The 22,339-nt window shown below is 52.7% G+C and overlaps 2 protein-coding genes across 2 annotated transcripts in view; one reads left to right on the top strand and one right to left on the bottom strand.

Annotated features, from left to right (window-relative positions):
• Positions 1-10,435: 10,435 nt before the first annotated feature.
• Positions 10,436-14,694, bottom strand: Dok2 (docking protein 2). The gene is made up of 5 exons (XM_026397481.2): positions 14,515-14,694; positions 13,254-13,535; positions 12,936-13,023; positions 11,952-12,136; positions 10,436-11,488 (listed from the first exon to the last, which is right to left on the bottom strand). Exons 1-5 carry the CDS (start codon positions 14,584-14,586, stop codon positions 10,889-10,891), a joined length of 1,227 nt encoding a protein of 408 aa, XP_026253266.2. The 5' UTR covers positions 14,587-14,694; the 3' UTR covers positions 10,436-10,888.
• A 4,961-nt stretch (positions 14,695-19,655) lies between these two features.
• Positions 19,656-22,339, top strand: part of Xpo7 (exportin 7) — an 82,991-nt gene continuing 80,307 nt past the window's right edge. Inside the window, exon 1 of the mRNA XM_026397476.2 lies at positions 19,656-19,733. Coding sequence (XP_026253261.1) covers positions 19,716-19,733 — 18 coding nt within the window. The 5' untranslated portion in view covers positions 19,656-19,715. The remainder of the gene's footprint in view (positions 19,734-22,339) is intronic.

The raw sequence follows: 22,339 nt of genomic DNA, 5'->3' as shown, positions 1-22,339 counted from the left end.
TCTTAACTATCTCAGGAATCTGGGTGTAACAGAGGAACTTAATAATACCTAATCTTTTACATTCAAGCTTTCCAGCTTAGAAACTTTACCCTTTCACAGAGAGTCCCTTTTGGGGGGCAGATCCCCTTTGTGAGTATGTCCGAGCTTTTGCACCAAGGGCAGGCTCCATCCTGCTAACCCTACCCTACCCTGTGTGGGACAGTCTCTGATCCAGACCTCCTAGAGAAGGAGCTGGTGAAGTAGCAGGATGTAGCCCCATGCCCAGCCGTCACCCAAGGGTGCCCACAGATGTTAGCGATGACAAGCCTGGAGACAGTCAGAATCTGGCCACCTGCAGACCCTGCAATGGGAGTACCCCCTCCTGACCCCTGTGTTATCAGGGGGTCCCTTGAATCACCAGCAGCTAAGTCAGAGAGCACCCACCCACACCCTCAGGGCTCGGGCAGAGCCTCTCCTGGGGGTAGGTCTGGCAGGGAAGGCTCCTGGGCTGTCTTGGAGCCAGGGAGAGGGCTCCAGCCCTGTCTCCTCTGGAGGCAGGGAGTGCACAGCAGGCCCAGGAGCCAGGACTCTCCCCACCCGGAGGGCAGCCCCTCCCTCCAGATGGATTCCCTTGAGCTGCTAAAGATTCTGGTCAGTTCTCCAGTCCCTCCTTCCTCCTACTCCAACCTCCTCCTCCTCCTCCTCAGCCTGTCCATCACCTGTCCACCTGCCTGGATCAGCAGGAAGTCATGGCCTCTTAAAGAGCTGGGTCCTGCCCAGTGGTGCCCTGTGCTGCCCTTGATGGATGCCTCCCTCTGCCCTGGACCTTTACCCTGGTCTTGCTGTTGGCATAGCCTCTGGTGAGCACCAGAACCAGGACCATCTAAGTTCCTTAGACCCCATTCCCTCCAGGGGTCCCTCCTGTGTCCCGTCCTGATTGTCCTTAGTCTGGTGTCGGCATTTGCTTCCCATGGGGCACTTGGGAGGATGATGATGACTTGAGCTGAAACAGAATTAACAGAGGTGAACAATCTCCACTTGTTTAAGCTGCACAGAAACCTCATGAGGTCAACAGATGTGAAGTGCAGTAACTGGCCCAAGGTGACACAGCTCTCAGGGGCAAAGCCCCAGAGTGAGTTCTCCTTCAGTCTGCACTGCTTGCTGCCCCTCGCTCAAATCCCACTCACGACCCCCTGGTGGGCAGCCGCCTGGTGCCCTGGGAAGGGCTTAGCCCAGCCCCACATGGCCCCTTATGGGCAGGGGTGGCTGTGGAGAGTTGTCCAGTCTTCCCAAACTTGTTCCTCCATTGGTGGAATCCAGACTACACCTCTGCCTCAAGAGGAAGGAGGAGGACGTGGGTGCCCTGCCCCCAGGAACCCCTGTGTCCCAGCCATGGTCACCACACCCAGATGTCCCTTGCCCTGAGCCTCTGGGGTGTGGTGTGACAAAGAGGCTCTGCAGCTAACTGTGACATCCGGAAACAGAAACTGCTGTCACCCTCTCTGGGTGATGACTTCCTTTGTGAAAGGAACAGAGGAGCAGGCCAGGGGCTGAGAGGAGCCCTGGAAGGGGCAGGGTGGGGTCGGGGGCAGGAGGATCTGCACAGGGAGCAGACATTCCAGCCAGGGCCACAGGAGGGAGAGGAGGCAGGGGGACTACGGGGCAGCTCCAAGGCTCACTTCCAAGGGAGTGTGACACTGGATTTTATAGCCACTCGCAGGGACCATGAATGAAGAACCCTAATCTGTGAAAAGTGCCTCTCATTGTTTGTGGCTGTCCCCAAGGACTATCTTCGGTCACTGGTGCTACCTCCACCAAGACGACACTTCTGCACTTCCAGGTCCACTGAGCACACAAACTCCTGCTCCCAGACAGTGCTTGGCATCCTGTAGCAAAGCAAGGAAATTGTCCTTTTTCTGTCTCAACCTCTGCTAGAGGAACACTCTAAGGTTAGCAAGTGCCCAAAGGCCTTAACAGATATCTAAGTGAAAGTGGGACGCTCAGAGATGGGTCTTAGATACCCACATATGGCTCCACTTTAGTCTAAAGGTGCACACCGGACTTGTGTGGTACACAGCCTGTGCAGCTGTACATGGTGGGCCATAGACACTACATAGTCCTCAAAGCATTCCCTCTCCCTGGCAACTTGCTCTTTATTCCTGGGTGAGGCTTGCCATGCTTTCCCGAGCCCTCACTGCCATCAGTGCCTAGTAGAGTTGTTCACTGCTCAACCTGCACAGCCATGCACAGAGATCCTATAAATGCCCTCTCCTTCCTTTAGGATGAGTGCTTCACCCCAAATCCTAGCAGTGGGCCCCACTATAGGATTAAGTTAGAACCCCAAACCATATTTTCCTCATTCCCTCTTGACAGAGTCCTTTCTGCTGCTTTGCAGCCCTAAGATTGCCCCAGGACACAGGCCTGTGGGGTCGAGGGGAACTTGGAAGTTCCTCCATCCCACCCTGTCCTTTTGCAGATGGCAGGATAAGGCCCCGAGACGGGAACAGTCTTGCTTGATAACCTGGGGTCACTTGTGACGGAGCAGGGCTTAGAGCTCCTAGTTCCGTAAGGACAAGGCGCGTCTAGCGAGCAACAGTCCCGAGCTCAGCGCCCTACCAGGGCTTGTGGTCTCTCCAGCCTTCAGGGGAGACTCAAAGGGATCTTTTTTTTTTTTTTTCCTTTTCCTCTTTTTCTCTCTGCTGGGCCACAGGACCCTGCGCCTGGTTAGCCACAGGTCAGGTACAGGTTGGCTGCAGGAGGGTCTGGTGAGGGCTGCGGTTCCGAATGCCCCACAGGAAGTGGCCCCATGTCTGCCTGGGTGGGGGCTGGCATGGGGGGCTGGGCTGGGTCACTTGGCCTGAGCAGCCCCAAGGCCCTGGATCCTGAAGGTCTAGCTCTGAATGCAGGCACCCACTTCCTGCAGGGCTCATCTTCTGCCTGTCAGACCTTGGCCGGCGACAGCCTGCTGAGTACTCTATCCCCAGAGGCCAGCCTCCGTCCACCCTGACTGGCCCACAGCCCCTCCCTGCAGCACCTCTGGCTCTGAGCCACAGGTCCCCACTCCCCTCAGCCAAGGGTCCTTGACAACACCAGCATTTTTCTCACTGCTTCTTGGGTGTAACCCTGGCTTCAGACAATCCAACGTCCCCACTGACTTGGTGGCCCTGAAAGCTGGCTTCAGGAACCACCCTGCTCCTCCACTAGCAGCCTCTGAGGTCCTTCCTTGCACGGAGACCTGGTAGAGTCCTCATACCCAGGCGCCTCCCCTGATGACCCCACGCCCTGGATCCTCTGGTCACTCCTCCAGTCACTGTGTCAGGTCCATCATTCGTGTGCCACCACCTTCCTAGTCACATCCTGGGGGCCTCCCAGGCCTCCCATCTCCTCTTCCTCAGCCCAGCCTGCTTTGTCACGAATGTACTCATGGACCAAGTGAATCGGAGCCAGGAGCCGCTGCTGCACCCTGGTATCAAGATGACTGCCAGCAGAGCTGCTCCTCAGGGGCTAAGGTCAAGGATAACATGGGGGAGTAATCATCAGAGGGAAACCGAAAGGGAATAGGTCCACATAGCCTGGCTTCCAGGACGGCTCGGGAGGTGACCAGCAGGAAATGAACAGCGTCCATCTCAGATGCCCTTAATTAACCCCAGCCTCTCCCGCACACCCTTGGGCATTTGCTCAGGGACTTGCAACAGTGGCATTGGAGAAGGGAAGAAATCCTTGTACAGAGACTGGCCCTTGCAGGGGTAGAGTGGGAGAATCCAGAGTCTCCTTCCCTCTTGCCCCGCCCCTATCAACAGAGAAGGTCAAAAATTACCTCCCCATCAGATAGGGTGGTATAATCTTGTAAACCTAGCAACTCTGGAGGCCGAGGCAGGAGGATCTCAAGTTCAAGGCCAGCCTCAGCAACTTAGCAAGACCCTGTCTCAAAACAAAAAATAAAAAGGACTGGGGAAGTAGCTCAGGGGCAAATTGCCTCTGAGTTCAGTCCCCAAATTCTCATAAAATTTAAATACATCTAAGAGGGATTTAAATATTAACTTGGCCTCAGTTCCTTTAATGGAAAGTGGGAAGCTTGCCTCTTCTTGCTCAGACCTCCTGCTTCTCGAATTCAATAGTAAGGGTTTTCTCAGCTTGCAGGCCTTCAGAGGACACTGGCCTGGGGTGATGGAAGGAGAGGTGCTCAGGAAGAGAGGTGGCATCAAGGGACAGAAATGTGCCTGTGCCCTGGGCCTGACAGTGCACCCTCCATCTGCAGGCCTGCCTGCCGATTTTAGGGTGCACCAGAGGCTCAGCACCAACAGGCCCTTGAATCCAGGGGCTGCTCAGGGCTATTATCACCTTTAGCTTCTCCTGGGCCTCCCAGGGAAACTCATTTGCTCTGAGGGGTTAGACCCTAGCAATGCTTCCCCCCAGAGGACTTGCTTTTTAAAAGAGGCTGGCGACTGAGATTGTCACTCAGTGGTAGAGTGACCAGCAATTCTGGGTTCAATCTCTAGCACCCCCGAAAAAAAGTCCTTCCAGGAAAGACGTGGGGGAGCTCAGATGCATTCAGCAGCATTCTTGGCAAGGACGGGGAGAAATTTCCAGATGGGTCAGCCTCCAGGGCACCACAAATCATGCACTTTGAAAAGCATCTGTGCACCCCCACCCCCTCGTAGGTTTTGCTTATTCTTTCAACCAAGAAATCATGCCAGACTTCCTGTGAAGTGCTGAAGGACTTAACAATGAATTTGGTGAAGAATGACTCCTGTCCTTTGGACAGTTGCAGTCTAGTGAGGGACATGGTAAACCTCCCTCAGAACGTTCTCTGGGTTCCTCTCTGCTACCCCCTTCCCAGCTTCCTCCTCTCAAAACTCTTAATAGTCCCTGAGTTCCTCTGTTGGCACAGCTGCAGAGCCTGGTCCCAGGGCTCTGCGCTCCTGTCTCCAGCCTGCAGGGTGCTCCTGCCCAGCAAGGGGCTGCTTTCTTGTCCCTGATGTGCAGGTGAGAGGGCCTGCAGCACATGGATGGAGGAGGAGCTCTGTCGGTGCCCACCTGCCCTCCAGCCTGGCCTCAAGCCAAAGGTCGTCTAATTTGCTAAGCATCTTCCTTTCCCAGCTTTCCCACGACTGGGCACAACAAACCACAGGAGCACAGCTCTGAGCAGGGGTGAACTTCTCTCCAGCGTGGAGCCCCCACCCAGCTGAAAGCAAAAGCCACTGATGTTTTCTCTATTTGAACTCTCTTCTGCCTTTCTTCCTATCAGAATCCCACCTCTCCTTCCCAAGCCTTCCCCCCTCCACAGAGCCCAAGTCCACCCTGCAAAGGTAAGGTAGGATTTGGCTTCTCCTGGCTGCCATGGTCTTGTTGATAACATAGAGATGACTTGCCCCACCCATCTGGAGGAGCAGTTGAGAAGAGCTCTGCGTGTGCTGGGCACCATTCTAGGAGCTTTGCATTCATTCATTCCTTTCATCTTCACCACAAGCCTCCAAGGAGCATGTGATTATCATCTCAATGTTCCACATGCAGAAACAGATGCCTGCACCCAGGCATCCAATTTGAACCCAGGGAGTCAGGCTAAGCCTGTGTGCACAACCCACGACACTAAGCTGCCCAAAGCAGTTTGCAAACAGAAGTTGTGCAGACTCAAAAATGCTCCCCTGGGGCATGCCTCATCAGAGGGTTAGGGTTAGGGTTAGGATCACCTACACCCCACAGCCCTCCGACCAGACCTCTGGATACACAAGGCTGACGGCACCTGGGTGCAGATCTTGGAATCAGTTGCCCCAGTCTGGGGACTTTGGCACCCCCACAAATCTGTCAGAACGTGATGGTCTCTCCTCCACACCTATTTTGTCCCCATCAGCCACCTCTAGCCCAGAGATGCAGAAGCTAGTGTCACGAAGAGGGTTCCTGGGGCGGGAGGAGGCAAGGAAGAGAGCAACCTGGCCAGAGCCCAGAGATTGATGGGCTCCGCTCCATGAGGGCCAGAGTCAGGCAGTGATGTACAGTCACCTGCCAGGGGGAAGCCAGCCTCATGCCTAATCGGATCAGACACCCCCTGCCAGGTCCCCTCATTCCTCTACCTCCTCCTCCCAGCTACTGACCCCTCCTTTTGCTTCCCAGCCCCGCCCTGTCTGAGGTCTCCAGCTGGCCTGGTTGATTTTATAAATGGCGCTAGCAGGAGGTGGGCACCTTGGCTAATTGAATCAGCACCCAGGAGGCAGGAGGCAGGAGGCTGGTTAGCATCACAGCTGAAAGGTAGTGGCAGCAACAGCTTGAGTAGAGCCATCAGGGAGGAGCCTGTGTGAACAGAGAGGCCCAAGCAATCTGGGCCTTCATATATGCTGAGGGCCATGGTAGGAGCTCACCAGGGGGCTGGCCACCCCCACCACAAGCATGGGATCAGGCTAATGACCACCACAGGCCACACACACACACACACACACACACACACACACACACACACCACACACTCTGAAAAAATACAAAGGGAGGCAAGAGAGGTAGAGAAGCAAAGAAACAAGAAGAATGATGAAGTATGCTGTGTGCGCACACCAGCAGTCTATGAATCTGTGTACGCATCTCTGTGCTGGGGGCCTATCATGATGCTCTTCCCTCCCTGACACCACCTCTGCATCATGGAGTCATACAATGCACAACCAGGTCTCTGCAACAACAGGCTGCACACAAACCCCATCAGATACAGCAGAGTTGAAAAATACCCATCGCCTGGTCCTCTTACAGTTCCTTTTCTGTGTTTATATACATTGAGATACACAAATACTGTTGTGTGACAACTCCCTACAGTATTCAGTATAGTAATGTGCTGTACAGGTTGGTTACCTAGGAGCAATAGGCTACACCATATTGATATTTATGCATATATGTGCCATACAGCTCAGAGATGTGGTAGGCCATACCATCCAGGTATGACGTTCACATGATAAAATGCTTAGTGATCAGTTTCTCAGAATAGGTCCCCATTGTTAAGCAACACGTGAGTGTAATTAGCAAATAAAACCAGTTTATAAGTGTCCTGGTGACAGCTTAGTCTCTTGTGGTATCAACAGCTGCCAGGCAGCAGATCCTGGAGCCAAGAGACACTTTCTGGGCAGAACTCCCACCTGATCTTCCTTTGCCTGGTGCCTTCAAGGCTGGTTGGTTTCCTTACCCGTGAATTGCCCCTTGCTGGCCCCTTGCTGCTCTTCCCTTGAAGGAGCAACAAGCCCCATGCATCTAAGGACCCCCTTGTGGACGTGCTCAATGGTCATCTGTGCTATGGGCCCTGCAGTGTGTGTCCACAGGGCAGGCAGGCCTGTGGAGCTACCCACACCCCAGCTCCCAGTGAGCTGGACCATGGCGGGTGCTCCATGGCACTTTTTGACTGCAGGAATGATGGGCAGGCCGTGGGTGACGAGGGCAAGGTTGAAGCTGGCTGGAGTGGCACCAGCAGTTCTCTGCAGGTGGCCTATCCACTGGATACGTTTTCCAAGAGGGGCCCTGAGGGTCTGCTCAGTGTTTCCTCAATAACTGTCTCAAAGACTTTCGGTATCCCCCCCAACTTCCCCCTAGGCTCCACTTCCCTGCCCTGCCAGCCTCGCCCCACCTTTCTGAGCCTTCTGCCACTTCCCCTTGTCAGGCCATGCCAGCCTCAGGGTGGAAGGACCCAGAAGGCCCTGGATCTCAAAAGTGAGAAGGGCCAAGAGCAGTGTTCAGCTTAGGACCCCCACCTCCTGGTCCACACTCCTGAAGACTGTGAGTCTGCGGGGACAAGCTCCAAAAGGCAGATTCCTCCAGCTGCTCCCAAACCCTTCTGGTAGCAGCGTCCTTCCTTCAGGTCCTAGACCCCAACCAAGCCCAGCACAGCTAAGCCCCCTGTGGCCTTTTCCACAGGCTAACACTGCCCCCTGCTGGGCCTGGCTGGGATGGCCACAGAAGAAATTAGAAAGATGCCTTCCACTGCGGGAGACCCCTAACTGCCAGCCCTACCCACAGAGGGCAGAGACTAGGGTCCTCAGGAGCACTGGGCCTTCCTGCCTCCAGGAATCCTAAGGCTGGGATTGAATGCAGACCTTGGTCACAGGCAAAATGAGCAGGAAGGTCCCCACCCACTATCTCCAGTCTGCCCATCCGTCTCTCAAATTCCTTCAGGAAGTTTTGTCTCCATGTGTGGCAATGCTCCTGAGGGGCTGATGTCAACTCACGTGCCTGTCATTCACTTCCCTCCTCAGGTCCAGAGCCTCTCTCCAGGCCAGTTGTCTTAACTCGGCTCCTTGGGAGCCTTGTTCTCAAAGCCTGAGTCTCCCTTAAAATCCGCCTTCCCTGTGGTCCACATCCAACAGGACAACAGCTACAGGAGGTATCTCTGACGCTTTTTAAATCAGTCTTTTCTGAGTTTCCCTCTTCTGTTCAGCCCATAACCTGGCCCCTCCAACCCCAAGTTCACCTTCCAAGGGGTGGTCGAGGATATTGTCCTAAAGCTCCAGTGGGACTCTCTGCTCAAAAGCCTTAATTCATTCTTCCTTCCTCTCTAATTAGGTACAAACTCTCTGCAACCTGATCAGAATCTGCCTTCCCACCCACAGGCATTGCTCCACCTTTGCTGGGGTTACTGGGTTCCATTCTGATAAGCCCATGTGTCGTAAGTTGAAACTATCATAAGTCAAAAATGAATTTAATAGACCTAAACTAACTTAAGGGGTCATATATTTTCTTTCATATGCAGAAGCTGGAGAGGAAAAAGGAAAAGAAAGGTGGGGGTGGATCTCATGAAAATCAAAAGGAGCTCAGTAGAGGAAAGGGACAAGAAGGTGGGAGGTGAGAAGGGAGGGGGGAAGTGCTGAGGATTCCTATTGGCCAAATTATATTGTTATATTGCATCGTGTGCGCATACAAATGTGTAACAACAAAATCCATATGTATAATTATACTGCATCAATAAAAAATATGGGGGGGAAATAATAATATACTTTAACTGCCAGGTGATGGTGGAGTTAAGAGCTCGGGCTCACTGCTGCTGCCCAGTCTTGAGAGAGGTGATCATACCACATACGGCTAGCTGGGGAAAAGATCCAAATTCAAAGCAGGGTTTCTAGTGAATGATATTGATTTCACACCATCATGAAATCAAAAATCCTAAGTCGAACCAAGGCAAGTCAGAATGGTGTGCAGATCGCTGTATCCTCCCTCTTAAGTACAGAACTTCTTTCTTACCTCCCCTTGCAGTCTCAACCATGTTCTTATTTGCATCCAGAATGCTCTCCTCATACCCCACTTAAACTCCACCAAACTCCTTCCCACCTGAAGGGTTCACTTTAAACGCCTTTGAGAAGAATGAAGCCTTTCTTGGTCCCCCAACAAATAGTAATCTCCTCTGAAGCCCAGGGCCGTGTTTCACCTCTTGTGGCACTCATGTCCCCTCTCAGGACAGACATTTTTGCCTCCTCTGCCCTTCTGGGCTATGCACAGCTTGTGGTCAGGTAGTCCACAGTGACACACACAGTGACCATAATTGACTCACAGCACTGATATCAGAAATACAGAAACATCCCTTCTCATGAAAGCAGGTTTTGATGAGACCACAAGGACAGAGACCCTGTGGTAAAACGGAGTGCAAGGAGGACTCGGGCCCCAAGGAGAATTAGAACTGGAAGGACTCTCAGCTTCCACCTGAGCAGGCCCCTCTTGTTGCCAAGAGGACAAGTCCCAGGGGAGGGAAGGAACTGCCCAGCACCACGCAGCCATTGAGCCCCATTTCTACTGTGTGAGAGGCTCAATAAATTCCAACCCTTTCCTTTCTTATAGTTTGGCTTTTTATCAACCCCCCAATGTATCTCCCACCATTTTTCCTGTAATGACCCTATCCTGGCGAAGAGCAGACTGTGGGAACACTGGTGTGGTTCAAATTTCATGTACTGGAAATTTAATCCCCAAATTCTTATGTTAATAGTGTTTGGAGGTGAGATCTTTGGGAGGTGATGGGTCATGCGGCAGAGCCCTCATGGATTGGAGTCAGCCATACACAGATTAGTGGGTTGTCCAGGGAGTGGCCTTGTTGAGCTCTCCCTGGCATGCTGGCTCTGTGTCTTGCCATGTGATGTCTCTGCCATGTTAAGATGCAGGATGGTCCATGACAGATACCAAGCAGATGCCAGCACCATGTTCCTGGACTCCCTGGTCTCTAGACCCTTAAACCCAATAAGCCTCTAATGTTTTATAAATAACCCAGTCTGTGGTATTCATTCACAGCAACAGAAAACGGACTAAGACAAAGGTCTTCCTGAGGATACCCTGACCTCACGGGCCTCTGATTCTACAGACAGATGGTTGGGGCCCAGTCTAGGCCTAGGGAGGACCTTGCAGCTGGACAAAAAGGTGTCCAGTGGTGGTCAGTTGGAGTATTCAACCTACCCCCACAGCACTCAGGTCATAACAGAAGTAGTTCAAAAACATTTTAATGCCACAGAGAAATCTGAAACCTGCAGAAAGCTGCAGCCATCCTCCTGGGTGCCTGGAGCTAAGGCTGTCCCAGGGAGGGACCTCAGCAAGCAGGAGGCCAGCACAAGCCAAGGAACCATGGGGTGGGGGGAGTCCAGGAGACTGTGGATATCCTTTTCTCCTCTGCCCTAAATGCCCCCAGGTTCCCTTTAGGGTCAAAGAAAGAAAAGAGGAAGTGGAAAGGAGTGGGAGGAGGGTGGGTCTCTCCAGGACACTCTGCCTGCTCAGGGCTGGTGACTCAGTGTGCCCTGGGAGGGAGAATCCCTCAGGCCAAACAGGGCAGGCCAGGCCTGGGTCTGCAGAAGGAGCCCACAGAGATGCTCCACGCAGTGGCCAAGCTGGAAGGGGAGACAGGCTTCCTCCTCCACAGTCTCCAGCCACCACCCCCCATGTACTTCGAGGTGGCCCCATCTTGACATCCGCATCACTTTGGGCTTTTCTTCAGCACAACATTGTCATACTCAGTTTCCTGTGGCCAGCCAGAGACAGACAAGTCCTGCTGCAGGATGCTGGGGCCCCTTTCCACGGTGGCCTTCCTTCTCCACCCCTCACCCTGGGGCTCCTGCGGACTGTCATACAGAGACAGGGAGGCCATGCCCTCAGGCTCATCATATATGTGGTCAGGTGGAGGGGCTGAGGGCTCCTCGTACAGAGGGTCAGCCAGGAGCAGGGGAGGGCCTGCCAGCATGGCCCTGAAGCTCTTCCCCAGGTTGAGGTTGCGGGCTACTGCATCAAAGGGCAGAGCATATTCCCCCTCGGAGCGCGCGGCAGGCACCAGCGTGCTGGGTGAAGGTGGTGGCAGTGAGTCGTGGGGCCGGGAGTAGGGGCTCTCTGGCCGGGGCAGCACAGTGGGCACTGTGGACACTGTGGCTGGTGGGGGTGGGGGCCCAGGAGGGGCAGCATCCTTCTGGGCAGCAATGGCCTCTTCCAGGGCCACGAAGATCTCGTTGCCTTGCCGGGTTTCAAACTCAAAGTTGCCCTCTCCAGAGACACAGCGCCGGCCCGCCTCAAAGGAAAAGGTGGTCTGCAGCCAGGAAAAAGGCACTGTTGCTTTCCTGGACTCCCCCCACCCCAACACAGACCCTGTGCCCCCAGCTTCCGTCCACCAGGAACGGCCAGAGCCCTCTCCCTGAGCTCCTTGCTCCTCTTCCCTCAGTTTCTTCCTCATAAGCCAAACGCACCCCATCCTCTCTCCCACCCTCTGCCTCCCTCCGCTGAGCACGCAGCTGGGTTGCAGTCCTCCTGGAGACGATGCAGGAGCCCTCCACACCCTTGCCTGCCGCCCCCTCTCTCCCCTCGCCTGGTCCCTCCCCATGGCCTCCCTCGTCCCTCCTCGGCCACCTCTGCTGATTCTCTCCTGTGGACCTTGCTGCCTGCCTTCCTTCCTCCTCCCTTCTCCATTTTCTCTTGCACTAATGCGCCTCTGATCACCTTCCTTCTTTCCTGGCTCATCCTCTCAACCTGCCCCAGTGCAGTCCCTCACTCACCTTGTCCCGCCCAAAGCGGCGCAGGAACCTGTAGGGCCAGTCGTACAGCTGGGTGCCTGGATCAGGGCCACTCCACAGCTCCAGAGCACTCACCCCCAACTGGAGCGTGTAAGGTCCTCGGAGCCGGCACCGCTCACTGGCTTCTGTGGGTCTCACGGTAACAGCAAATTCCTTGAGGGAGACCCCTGAAGAGGGGAGGAGAAAGAAGGCAGCTAAGGGAAGCAGCTGGCAGCCCACGCTGCCCGGGTCTAAGGGGATGTGCCGGAGGTCTCTAAAAACTACATCCACGTGCTTGTGATCCCAGCCCCGATCTTGAAAGCTGGCTGCTGGGTGCCAGGGGACCTCCCCTCACACAAATACCAGGTCCCCCCACTCCCTACCACAGAAGGCCTCATGCCCTCAGACCTCACCCAACCTTGGGCCCACATCCTTCCTGCCACTGTTGCCGGAGCCACAGCCTGGGCTTCTCCACCATCTCTCACCCTGAACCAGCAGCCCCCCACGTCTGCGCTGTCACGGCTGCTGGTGAAGCAGGCACACACCCTCCCATGTGCTTCCCACGGGCAGAGCTTCGATGGAAGGCAGCCCACCAGCTCCCTCAGTGTCCACCAGCTCACTCCACCCCAGACCCTGGGCACAGAGACAGTGAGCAGAGCAGGACTGCCTGGTCACCAAGGAGCTCCCGGTTCCAGGACGCCTTGCACAGCCAAGCCTGAGACAAAGCCATTCTTTTTTTCAGACAATTGCTAAGGTCCCAGCAAGTATCCTGACCTGGGCCTCCAGCTTGCCCTTTCTCACCATCAGGGGCCAGGCAAGCTGTGGTGAGCCACCCCGGGCTCCCCCACCTCAGGCCACACCGGAAGTCAGCATGATAAGGGGGCCAGCTGGGTGCAGGGCAACCACAAGCAGGAAGAGTTGGCTGCCATCGGGCTACACCTCCTCCCAACCACGCCCCAGGAGCCCACCCTGCAGCCCACCCCTCACCTGAGGTCGAGCTGCCATACAGTTCATTCTCCTCCATGCAGGGCCTGCCACTCTTCCCCTCCAGCCCTGAGGGCTCCTTCCTCCGCCCCTGGGGAGAAGTTTCAGGTCTTACAACCAACACCATCCCAAGTCCCTCTTTGGCCCAGGCTTTCTTTCAGGGCATGCCCAGTTTGCTAGCCCTCTCCACCCTCTGGACTGGGATCCACCCTTAAGGAAGTGCCCCAGCATTCTGACCTTGGTGCTTCTACCACCTTCCCACAGGAAGTATCTAATGCTCCTCTATGCTTGTAGCCCTTTCTGCACCCCCAAATGACTCACGGGGAAGGCCAAGAGACAGATGGCCTGCATCCAGTCACCACGCTCAGCGGTAGGGGCTGCCAGCAGGTACAGACGCTCCTTGGTCTCCAGAATGAAGGCACTGGTGTCCCGAGGGCTGCTGGCCTCCCCGCCTGCCTCAGCCACCCGCAGGCAGTCACTGAGGCGGATGACCCTCCTGCTGGCCTCTCCCCGACGAGGCTTCTCTGAGCCCTCCTGGAGCTCTAGCCGTGCCAGGGCGCAGCCTGACTCTCCATACAGCACAGCTCCAAACCGGCGCCACTTCTGAACCCAGGTGTGGGAGGCGGAGAACCAAAGGAGTTGGAGAAGGAGAGGTGGTGATCAAAGGGGGAAGAGGAACCACAGGAGAGGGACTGCAGCAGCAATGCGGAGACAGGGAGAGGGAACATTCCCAAGAGATCAGAGGAAGCACAGAAGGCAAAAGGGCCCACAGGGTAGAATGCTGGAGATCAGCCTCCAGCAACCAAGACTTTTAGGCCTGCAAGGTGGTGAGCAGGGATGGCCGAGGGCATCCAGGAGCATGGGAATGAGCCCCATGGCTGCAGACTGCAGGAAGGCAGGTGGCAGGCCAACCCTGCAGGGGCTGATGGAAGGAAGAAGAGCCCGAGTCTGGACAGAGTAGGAGGGCGGGCAGTGAGGGCCCAGACCACAGCGTCCTCATCCTGTGGGAAGTCCTGAGGAAGGGCCTGGCTCAGGAACGTCCCTGCTCCATCCTGAACCTTTCTGCCTCACCACTTGACAGGGTGACCAGCCATGAGAGAGAGAAGTGCCTGGGTGGGGGTCAGTGAGGAAAGAGGACTTCCTCATTCAGGAGGCCAGGGAGAAGGAGGACATTGAACAAACTGGAGCCCCAGGTCCCAGAGGTCCCAGCCCAAGCTTAATGCTAGCCACACACACCCCACCTGGGTAAAAAAGGGGGAAGGAAGCTCCACTGTCATCCTCAATTGTCCCCCACAAGTTGTCCCCACAAGAAGTTCAACAGAACGAGAGAGATTAAGTCATCACCCTCCTTCCTCCCCACCCCCAACCTATAACCCTCAGCAAAGAGCACAGTTTGGGGACTGATTTGAGGCCTGGTTTGGAAGACAAGTCAGGTGAGAAAGGAACCCTCCCGGGGCGGAGCTCTCATCTGTCCTGGTGGACAGTGAGGTTCCACAGGAGTTTGGAGACACCGAACTCCCCCCACCCCCGGAATTTCTAGCAGCTCCTACTCTGCCTCGCCCTGGCCCAGCCTGGTGCCCACCTTGCCAAAAGTCTGCTGCTGCTGAAGGTGCAGGAAGCCCTGCTTTACCGCCACCTCTTCCATCCTGACCATCGCCGCCCGGGCTCCCGCCCTCGCTCCTCTCTCTTCTTGGCCTGTGTTCCCCCTTCTCTCAAGTTCATTTCCTCTCTGCCTAGAGCTTTCTGCACTATTCTAGTCTGCGCGATGACGACGAGCTGATAGGCCCTGCGGTTTCTTGCTCCGTATGTGGTTTTCTTCTTTTTTTTTTTTTTTCTTCTGATGAGAGAGTTTCATGCTCAAGCTTCCTGCATTTCCAGTGAGTAACACACAATTTCCAAAAAGCTAAATTTCAGCTCCTCAATGAGCAACAAGTCAGGTAAGGAAACTAGCATGGGGAGTGGCTGACCCACAAGAATAGAGACCCAGAAAGAAAATCACAGTAAAAACAGGAGCAGAAGACCCAGGCTCAGGCTGGGTGCTGAGCATGACCGAGCGGGAAGAGACCTGAGGAATCAACCATCACAACCTCCTAATTGAAAAGGGAGGAAACAGACTTGGAAAGGTCTGAGGGACTCCTTCAAGGCCACCAAACCAGAACCCAAGGTCTCTGGACTCAGATAGCTGAATCACATACTGCATTCCACACTTAGACTTGACTGCCTCAAACTGCACCTTAGTCGACAACACTTTAATAAACACACCGATGCACCTGTTTTCCTACATGGGAGCATTCCCTGCTGCCAACAGTACCACACATCCCCCTGTGAAGATTCTAGAAATATCAACTTCCCCTCTGGAGAAGAGACTTATTCCCCAGATACATCTCAACCACTAGATTTCACCTTCTTGCTAGCCCTAGTGAGCACTAGAAAGATACTTGGGTTTCATCTAAAACTTCAATTCCAGTAGCTTCATACTTTCCAAAGCTTCCAAGTACACTCTTTCACCAGCCAGCCAGTGTCCCTTGACACAGGCAGGGCAGGCACGAACTCAGCTAAGGCTGGGGCTGGGGCTGGGGCTGGGGGTTGGGGGAGGAAGTCAAGCCCAGGGCTACAGATCTCTAATGCACTATTTTGCCAGGCCCCAAAGTGGAATCCAGACTCCATGAAAGAAGATACATGGCTTTGGGGAAAGCCAAGCTCCACAAGAAATTCACCTTAGAACCAGATGGCTTGAAGAAGCAATCTGGATGGAGGCACAGTGCAAAACTGTTGGGGGAAACTGTGAATTAGACAAACGCTCGTGGGGTCAATCCCATAAAGGTGCTTATATAACTGCATCCATTTCCTCTACCACAGGGGTTCAGGTGCCCTGGTGAGGAGAGCGGTGCATAACTCAGGCCTTCTGTCGTACATACCATGTGATCAAAACAGCTTACAGAGGTGAATGGGCTGGCTCTGGGGGCTGGGCCATTCCATCTCCCTGCCCTCAGCCCAGGGTTTGAAAAGGTTGATCTAAAGCCCAAAGGAGTACCATTAATGTTGTCCTGGATAAAGCATACACTTGGAAGTGGCTAGGAGTACACATTTAGGATGTGGCCTATTGTGTCTCTAAAATACCTAAGGAGAGTCAGCCCTGCCTTGAAGTTAGTGGGGTAAGAGGATTTAGAGTCATATTTTAGGGACTGCCAGAGAATGCCCTTCAGACTTTAGTGTGCAAATCTTGCTAAAAGTGCAAAGGGTGATAAAGCAAGTCTGAAGTCAGTTCCCAGTTCCGAGATGTTGACACTCCTGGTGGGTGGGCCAGGCCATAAGGCAGCAAGGCTGTAGAGGATGTTCCTCCCATCACACTGCTCTCCTTCCCCAGAGGTAAGTGGGACACATTTCACTCAGAACCACAGGGGGGCGCCCAAATTTATCAGATTCCTTGGAAACTGTTTAAACCTGGAGGCCTCAGCCCCAGGTAATCCAGACACCCCCATCCCATCCCAGGCCTATGGAAGCTGGAGAAATCCTCCTTCTCCAGCCTCACTCTGAAGAAAGTAACAGGACTGTACTAAGAGCAACACACCTGTTGTCTGTCAAGTTCAACTTCACCTATGCACTTACCCCAGTAGCTTCTGCCTAGCCTCTGGGGGTAACCTGTGAACAGGGGCTGACACCTCCCCTCCCAGGCACAGAAGAGATGAAAAGAATTAGACAACCTTTAGTACCCCAGGCACCACCGAAGGGAAGAAAAAAGTATCAGAGATCAAAAGATCCCAAGGGTCTATATTGAGGCACAGGTGTGTTTGGGGTGGCACCTGGCTTCTGCTTTCACTGGAAAGGGAGGGTCTATAATAGAGGCACTCCTCAATTATAGGCCACTGAGACCCTTTCCTTCACAATGTTTTTTCTCAGCTGGAGTGAAGAGAGACAAGAGCTCCAAGAACTTTGCAACTTTTTGTTACTATCCTACAGAGATTAGCAACCAAATATTTAACACAAAGGAGTTTGTAAACTTTCCTTTGGGGGCAACAGAGGAAGGAACAGGAGAAACTATATCTGACTATTTGTACAGCTTGGGGGTTAGTAACCTCAAATGGTGTTACAAGTGGGAGTAACTACGTAAGAGGCAGCTCTGGGCATACAACAGGAGCACAGGTATAAAGTAAGCAAGAGAGATGACAGGGGGCTGGAAAGGATGAAGGACTGGACAAAGAAATAAGTGAGCAGAGATTCTGAAAGATCTCATCCCTGCCTCCCCCATACCCAGTGGATCCTGGCGGAGGGGAGGAGGAGGACTATACCAGTCTCCAAGGTTCATTCCTAGACTATCCTTTCTCCATTAAGTACGTTATTTGTCCTATCACAGAGGTCCTTCCTTATCTACAATTTCAAAAATCACAGTCCAAAAATATTAAATAGAAAATACCCAAAACAAACAATTAAGTAACTTATATTGCTCTACATCACCTATTGTTGGTAATCAATTAATGAGCCTACTTTGTAAATGACTTTAGCATAGATGTATATAGGAAAGATATAGCATTCATAGGGTTTGGTACTATCTGCAGTTTCAGGCACCCATTGGGGATCTTGAAATGTATCCCCTGTAGATAAGGGGAAAATAGTGTACTAAAAGCACCCAGTTCTTGAAATTTTCTGAATAAAGGATTATAATAGAACAGAATTGCAGCTGTAAGAAGGCCAGAATGATCAGAGTATTATGAGCAAGCAGAGACACTGAAGAGGTGAATTCATATCATGTGGCTTCTTGGGCCACAGCAAGGATTTGGATTCTAAATTCAATGGGAAGCCACTGAGGGACTGTAAGTAATGGTGTAAATTATCTGTTATAATTTTAATTCTGCAGCTGTATAAAAAATGAATTATCAAGGAGGAAGACAGAAAGTACAAAATCTAGTTATAAATCTAATATCTGAGCTAAGAGAAATGGTGGCTAGGACCAGGGTATTAGCAGTAAGTAGAGATAGAGAAATGGCCAGGTTGGGGCATAAATTAGGTAAAGACTCAGCAAGAATTGCAGGTGGATTTGGATATAGGGTACTAATGAGAAAGAAACTAAGATAACTCCTGGGTGCTTATTTTGAGCAATTGGCTGATGGATGGCGGTACCATTTTGATAAAGGGAAGAGAGAGAAAAATAACTGTATGGGTGGGGAGCAATTAGGGGAAAGACACAAATCTGAGCCAGGAAGCTGTAACCTCTCCCAAATCAGTCAAGAAGGGAATCCAAAGATGATCACTGAAATAAGAATTCCAAGAATATACCACCTTAGTGTAACTCAAGGCTAGGAGGCCCCTGACCCTCCACCATCCCTGCTTCTTCACACTCATAGTGCTTAAGGGGGGGGGGGGGCTGGAATACACAAGTATAGAAACCAAGAGATGTTAGGCACATTGGGCTCCCCAGAAATGAGTCTAAAGCTCTGCCTCACTTATGCCTCCTAAATCTTTTCTGAGTCTCATTGACTGAGCCAATCTTGCATACAGAACCTTTGCTACAAAGGAGTCTGGGTAATGTAGTTTTTACACGTCCTACCTTTGTGAATCAGGAAGACACACTAGGAGAATCAAGAGCACCATATCACTATATACGAACATAAAAGGTGTGTAATTTACTACCACCCTCATTTGGATTATACATGGTAGCACCCAATAAATACACAGACTTCAAATAGCCAACGCTCTGGAAATCTACTTAGGATCGAATGTGGGGGCGAGGGGAGATCTAAAGTAGGGGCATTGAATAGAAACTAGAGTAGAATCCAGTGTTAAAGAAGAACTTGCTTATCTAACACAGGTAACTCATAATGGGAAAAGCAGGAATTGGAATTAGCTGTCCTACCGACCTGAGCCCAGGGGTCCTAATGACCACCAGCAGCACCCCTCCCAGCATCTGACCCCTTTGAGGAGGTAGCCTAGAGTACTGGTTAAGATAGCAATCGGTTTCAGGAGATTAAGACAGTGCCTTCTGTGTGTTTTGATCATCACCACTATTTGGAAGCTATTTCCATGACTGCTTATGCAGGCAAAAACGACAGAAATGAAAACAAGGAAATCACTACTAGGTCGCTGGTAAAATCTGATCAGAGGGCAATGGCCCCGAACAGAAAACTAGAAACCTACAAACATAAATCCAACTGCTGAAAACAGTGTATTGGAGAATAATGAACAGTGCAGGTATGTGGGGATGCGTCGGCCCCGCGCACCACCGAAGCCCCGCGGGGGGTTTACAGTAGGTCGCTGTTGCTGTTGGCAGTGGTGGTGATGGTGGCGGTGTCGTCCCAGGGGCAAGTCAAGGGGAAAGACACGTGGGCAGAGGGGAATACCCAGGGAGCAGGGGTTCCAGGTGGGGACGACCCTGGCCCATCCGGGAGCCCTCACCGCGCACAGAAGCAAAAGGCTGCGCCACCTCCTACGCCAGCGCCCGCCCGCCCGCCGGAACGAGCGCGGCCCCTTTAAAACCCATGTAAACAAAGCTTTGTTCCCCCAGCTCCCCTCCCTCGCGCTCCCCGGGCCCGCTCCTTCCTCCCACCCGGCGTCTCGGGGCCGCTGACGTTGCCCGCGCCTTTACGCCGTCCCAGCCGCGCTGCGCATTCTCCAACCGCGGCCGACCCGCCGGGGCCTGCGCAGCCGAGCGGCGCTACGCCGCGAGCGTAGCGCGACGAGCCCCCAGCGCGCAGGCGCAGCGGCGACGGCGGCGGCGGCGGCAGCGGCCCCGGCCGAGGTGCGCGCTGGGGGGGAGGGGGGGCCGGAGAGGAGCATGAATGGAGCAAAATGGCGGATCATGTGCAGGTGAGAGGAGCCGCGGGGGGAGGGGGCGGCCGCGGAGAGCGGGGAGTGGAGTGGGGGGCGCACGCGGCCCCCGGGGCTCGAGCCGGCTCGGGGCTCGCCAGGCCGCGCTGCCGCCACTCGGGGCTGCCGAGCCGCCGCCCGTCCCGCAGCTTTGGGGCCTTTCCCGCCTCCCGGGCCGGGGGCCTCCTCCATCCCCTCCCACCCGGTCCCACGCCTCGCGCTAGGCGCTGGAGGGGCAGGATCGGTGCCCGGCGCGCACAGCCCCGGCGCCGGGCGGTCGCTGCCTCCCAGCGGGCCAGAGGCCTCCGCGGAGTCCTCAGGGTCCCCCAGCGGGGAGGGGAGGGCGACCCCTTGCTGGATGTCCTGAGGGGGGCTGCCCCGTCACGCCGCCGTCACGCCGCGATAACAAAAAAGGATCCTCACTCCGGTGACCCTCGCTGCGCTGAGTCTTTCCCGCCGCCTTCCTCCTCACGGCCTCGAATGCGATAGACCCCCATCCGGCCTCCTGCCCCCTCCCCGGATGCGCCCTCCGCTCCCTCACTCCGGATCGCACGTCCCAGAGGGCCGAGCTCCCGGTCCTCCAAAATGGGAGCTCAGGCCTCGGCCCGCCTCCCCTCGCGTCCCCCTGTCCACAGTGAAGGAGTTGAGCGCCCACACCTCCTGTGAAACGCGGGGTGGAGGGGGGTGTGTCTGAAACGAGAGCTGCTGGGTTGGGTGCAGACGGTGTTCGCGAGGGTCTTGATCCGGCCCCGGAGCGGCCCCACGCGTGCTTCTGGGCCAGGCCACTTTTCCTCAAAGACACAACACAGGCCCGAAAAAAGGACAGCCCACACAAAACCCCGTAGTAGCTGGAGGAGCGCAGGGTATTTCTGGCAAACTAGGTAAAGTTTTTCCTCGCTGTGCCTTAGATCTGATATTTTTATGACAGTTATTGATGCAAATCCATTGGGAACCTTCCGATTTTCTAAGTAACCAATCCCACAGGTTTTGAGTTGTAGGAAGTAAAGATTACAGAGCAGTGTCGCCTTTATTTTGCATACTCTATGGTATCATTCCTCAAATAAAAAGAATGATCTTATTCCTGGTATATCTACAAAAGCATCAGTGGCATGACTTCTTTTTGTTTCTTTGGAAGAGAAGAGACTAAATAAAAGACTCATTTTTCAGGCGAGGATGTAGAGCAGATCTTTGGAATGTGAGGGACAAGTTATCAGGGCAGGATTATATGAAGAAACAACCACAAATGAAGACCACAAGATTTGTGTTTTGAAGCCAGCATCATGGCCAGCACCATCGAAAATAGCAATAAGATTTGTACAAAATGATAATAATAATAGTAGTATGGTACCTTGAGTTTTTATTGCAGCTACTGCTAAGCATGAAGCAGTTTATGTGATTAAAAAAAAAATCCTTGCGTTTTAAACAAGTAAGTAGGCAGAAATTACTTCTGGCACTTAGAGGAACAGACTCAATGCACAGGACTGATGTGAGATTTGCTTACAGTAAAGAGCACTTTGGGTCCAGTGGTCTTTTATATACTAGGGGGTAAAAAAATTAGTGTCCATGAACTCATTCCAGAGCATGATTTGAATAGATAGCCTTTTTAAAGGATGCTTTGGCCTGCAGAGGAAGAAGCCCATACTTTTATAGATATACATCTGTCTTGTTTACTATAAAGAAGGATCCCTTCGTGTGAGCTCTCCCACATTTCTGGAGCAAAACAGTTGTCATTCCTAATTGTTAGAAAGTCAAGATGTATCAAAGCAATTTTCATAGCGTTTTTTTTTTTTTTTTTTTTTTTTGCTCAAAGGAGGGTTTGTTGTTTTTAGTAAGGAGTTGTTTTTTTCTAAACCACCTAAAAATAAATCTACCAAAGTAAGAATTAGCTTTTCAGAACAGGGAAGCATGCTGTCAGTGATTTGTTTTTATTCTTCATTTACTTTTAAGAACTTTTAAGAACTCAGTTGAGTGGAAAGTGGTGTCTATGCCAATGGGATAAGTTTGTGATTTTTTTCTTTCTGGAGAAAATGGGGTATGTGGCTTTTCTTTGTTAGACCACCAAGTTAGTATTGGGCACTCACAGACTTTAAAGTGGTGTTTTATTGTGACAGGAAACCTTTCCATGAGAAAAGATACACTCTCCTTTCAGTGAATTTAGTAAATAAAAACCAGTCTGTAGTGCATTGAAGAGGGAATACTTTCCTCAAAATGCTGTTTGAGCATGAAGTTTAATAAAGAAGTTTATTACAGTTTATTAATCTTAAGATGAAGATTATTTGAAAGCTCCATATGTATAACTAAATAGTTGAGTCATTATATATCTAGTACTTTTCTGAACCACCAGGGTGAGCCATTTTTTTTTAACTCCATGCTAAGCATTTTATGATTGTCAAGTCCTCTCAGTCTGAAGTCTTAGTTATCTCTCCTCTAAGGTTGTGTTTTATGAAAGATTTTAAGTGCTGTAAAACTTTAGTAATGGAAAAATTATAATATTTAGTTTGTCTTTTACCTCTGTTGCTGTCATAGTCAAGTGTCTTTAGGATAGTACCCTGAAGCAGCTCTTTGATGTAATGGTTTTCTTATCCTTGGTCTTAAATGAACTTATT

Source organism: Urocitellus parryii, chromosome 14, assembly GCF_045843805.1.
Source record: "Urocitellus parryii isolate mUroPar1 chromosome 14, mUroPar1.hap1, whole genome shotgun sequence".
NCBI classification, from domain to species: domain Eukaryota; kingdom Metazoa; phylum Chordata; class Mammalia; order Rodentia; family Sciuridae; genus Urocitellus; species Urocitellus parryii.
This window is presented reverse-complemented; position numbering and strand designations above follow the sequence as displayed.

Bases quoted from the DNA above. Each gene is read 5' to 3' on its own strand.
- Dok2 (XM_026397481.2), bottom strand. From the start codon at position 14,586: ATGGTCAGGATGGAAGAGGTGGCGGTAAAGCAGGGCTTCCTGCACCTT. The intron at 12,137-12,935 runs GTGAGGGGTGGG...TCCCCTCTTCAG, and splicing joins GTATGGCAGCTCGACCTCAG to GGGTCTCCCTCAAGGAATTT. The intron at 11,489-11,951 runs GTGAGTGAGGGA...TCCTGGCTGCAG, and splicing joins GCCGCTTTGGGCGGGACAAG to ACCACCTTTTCCTTTGAGGC.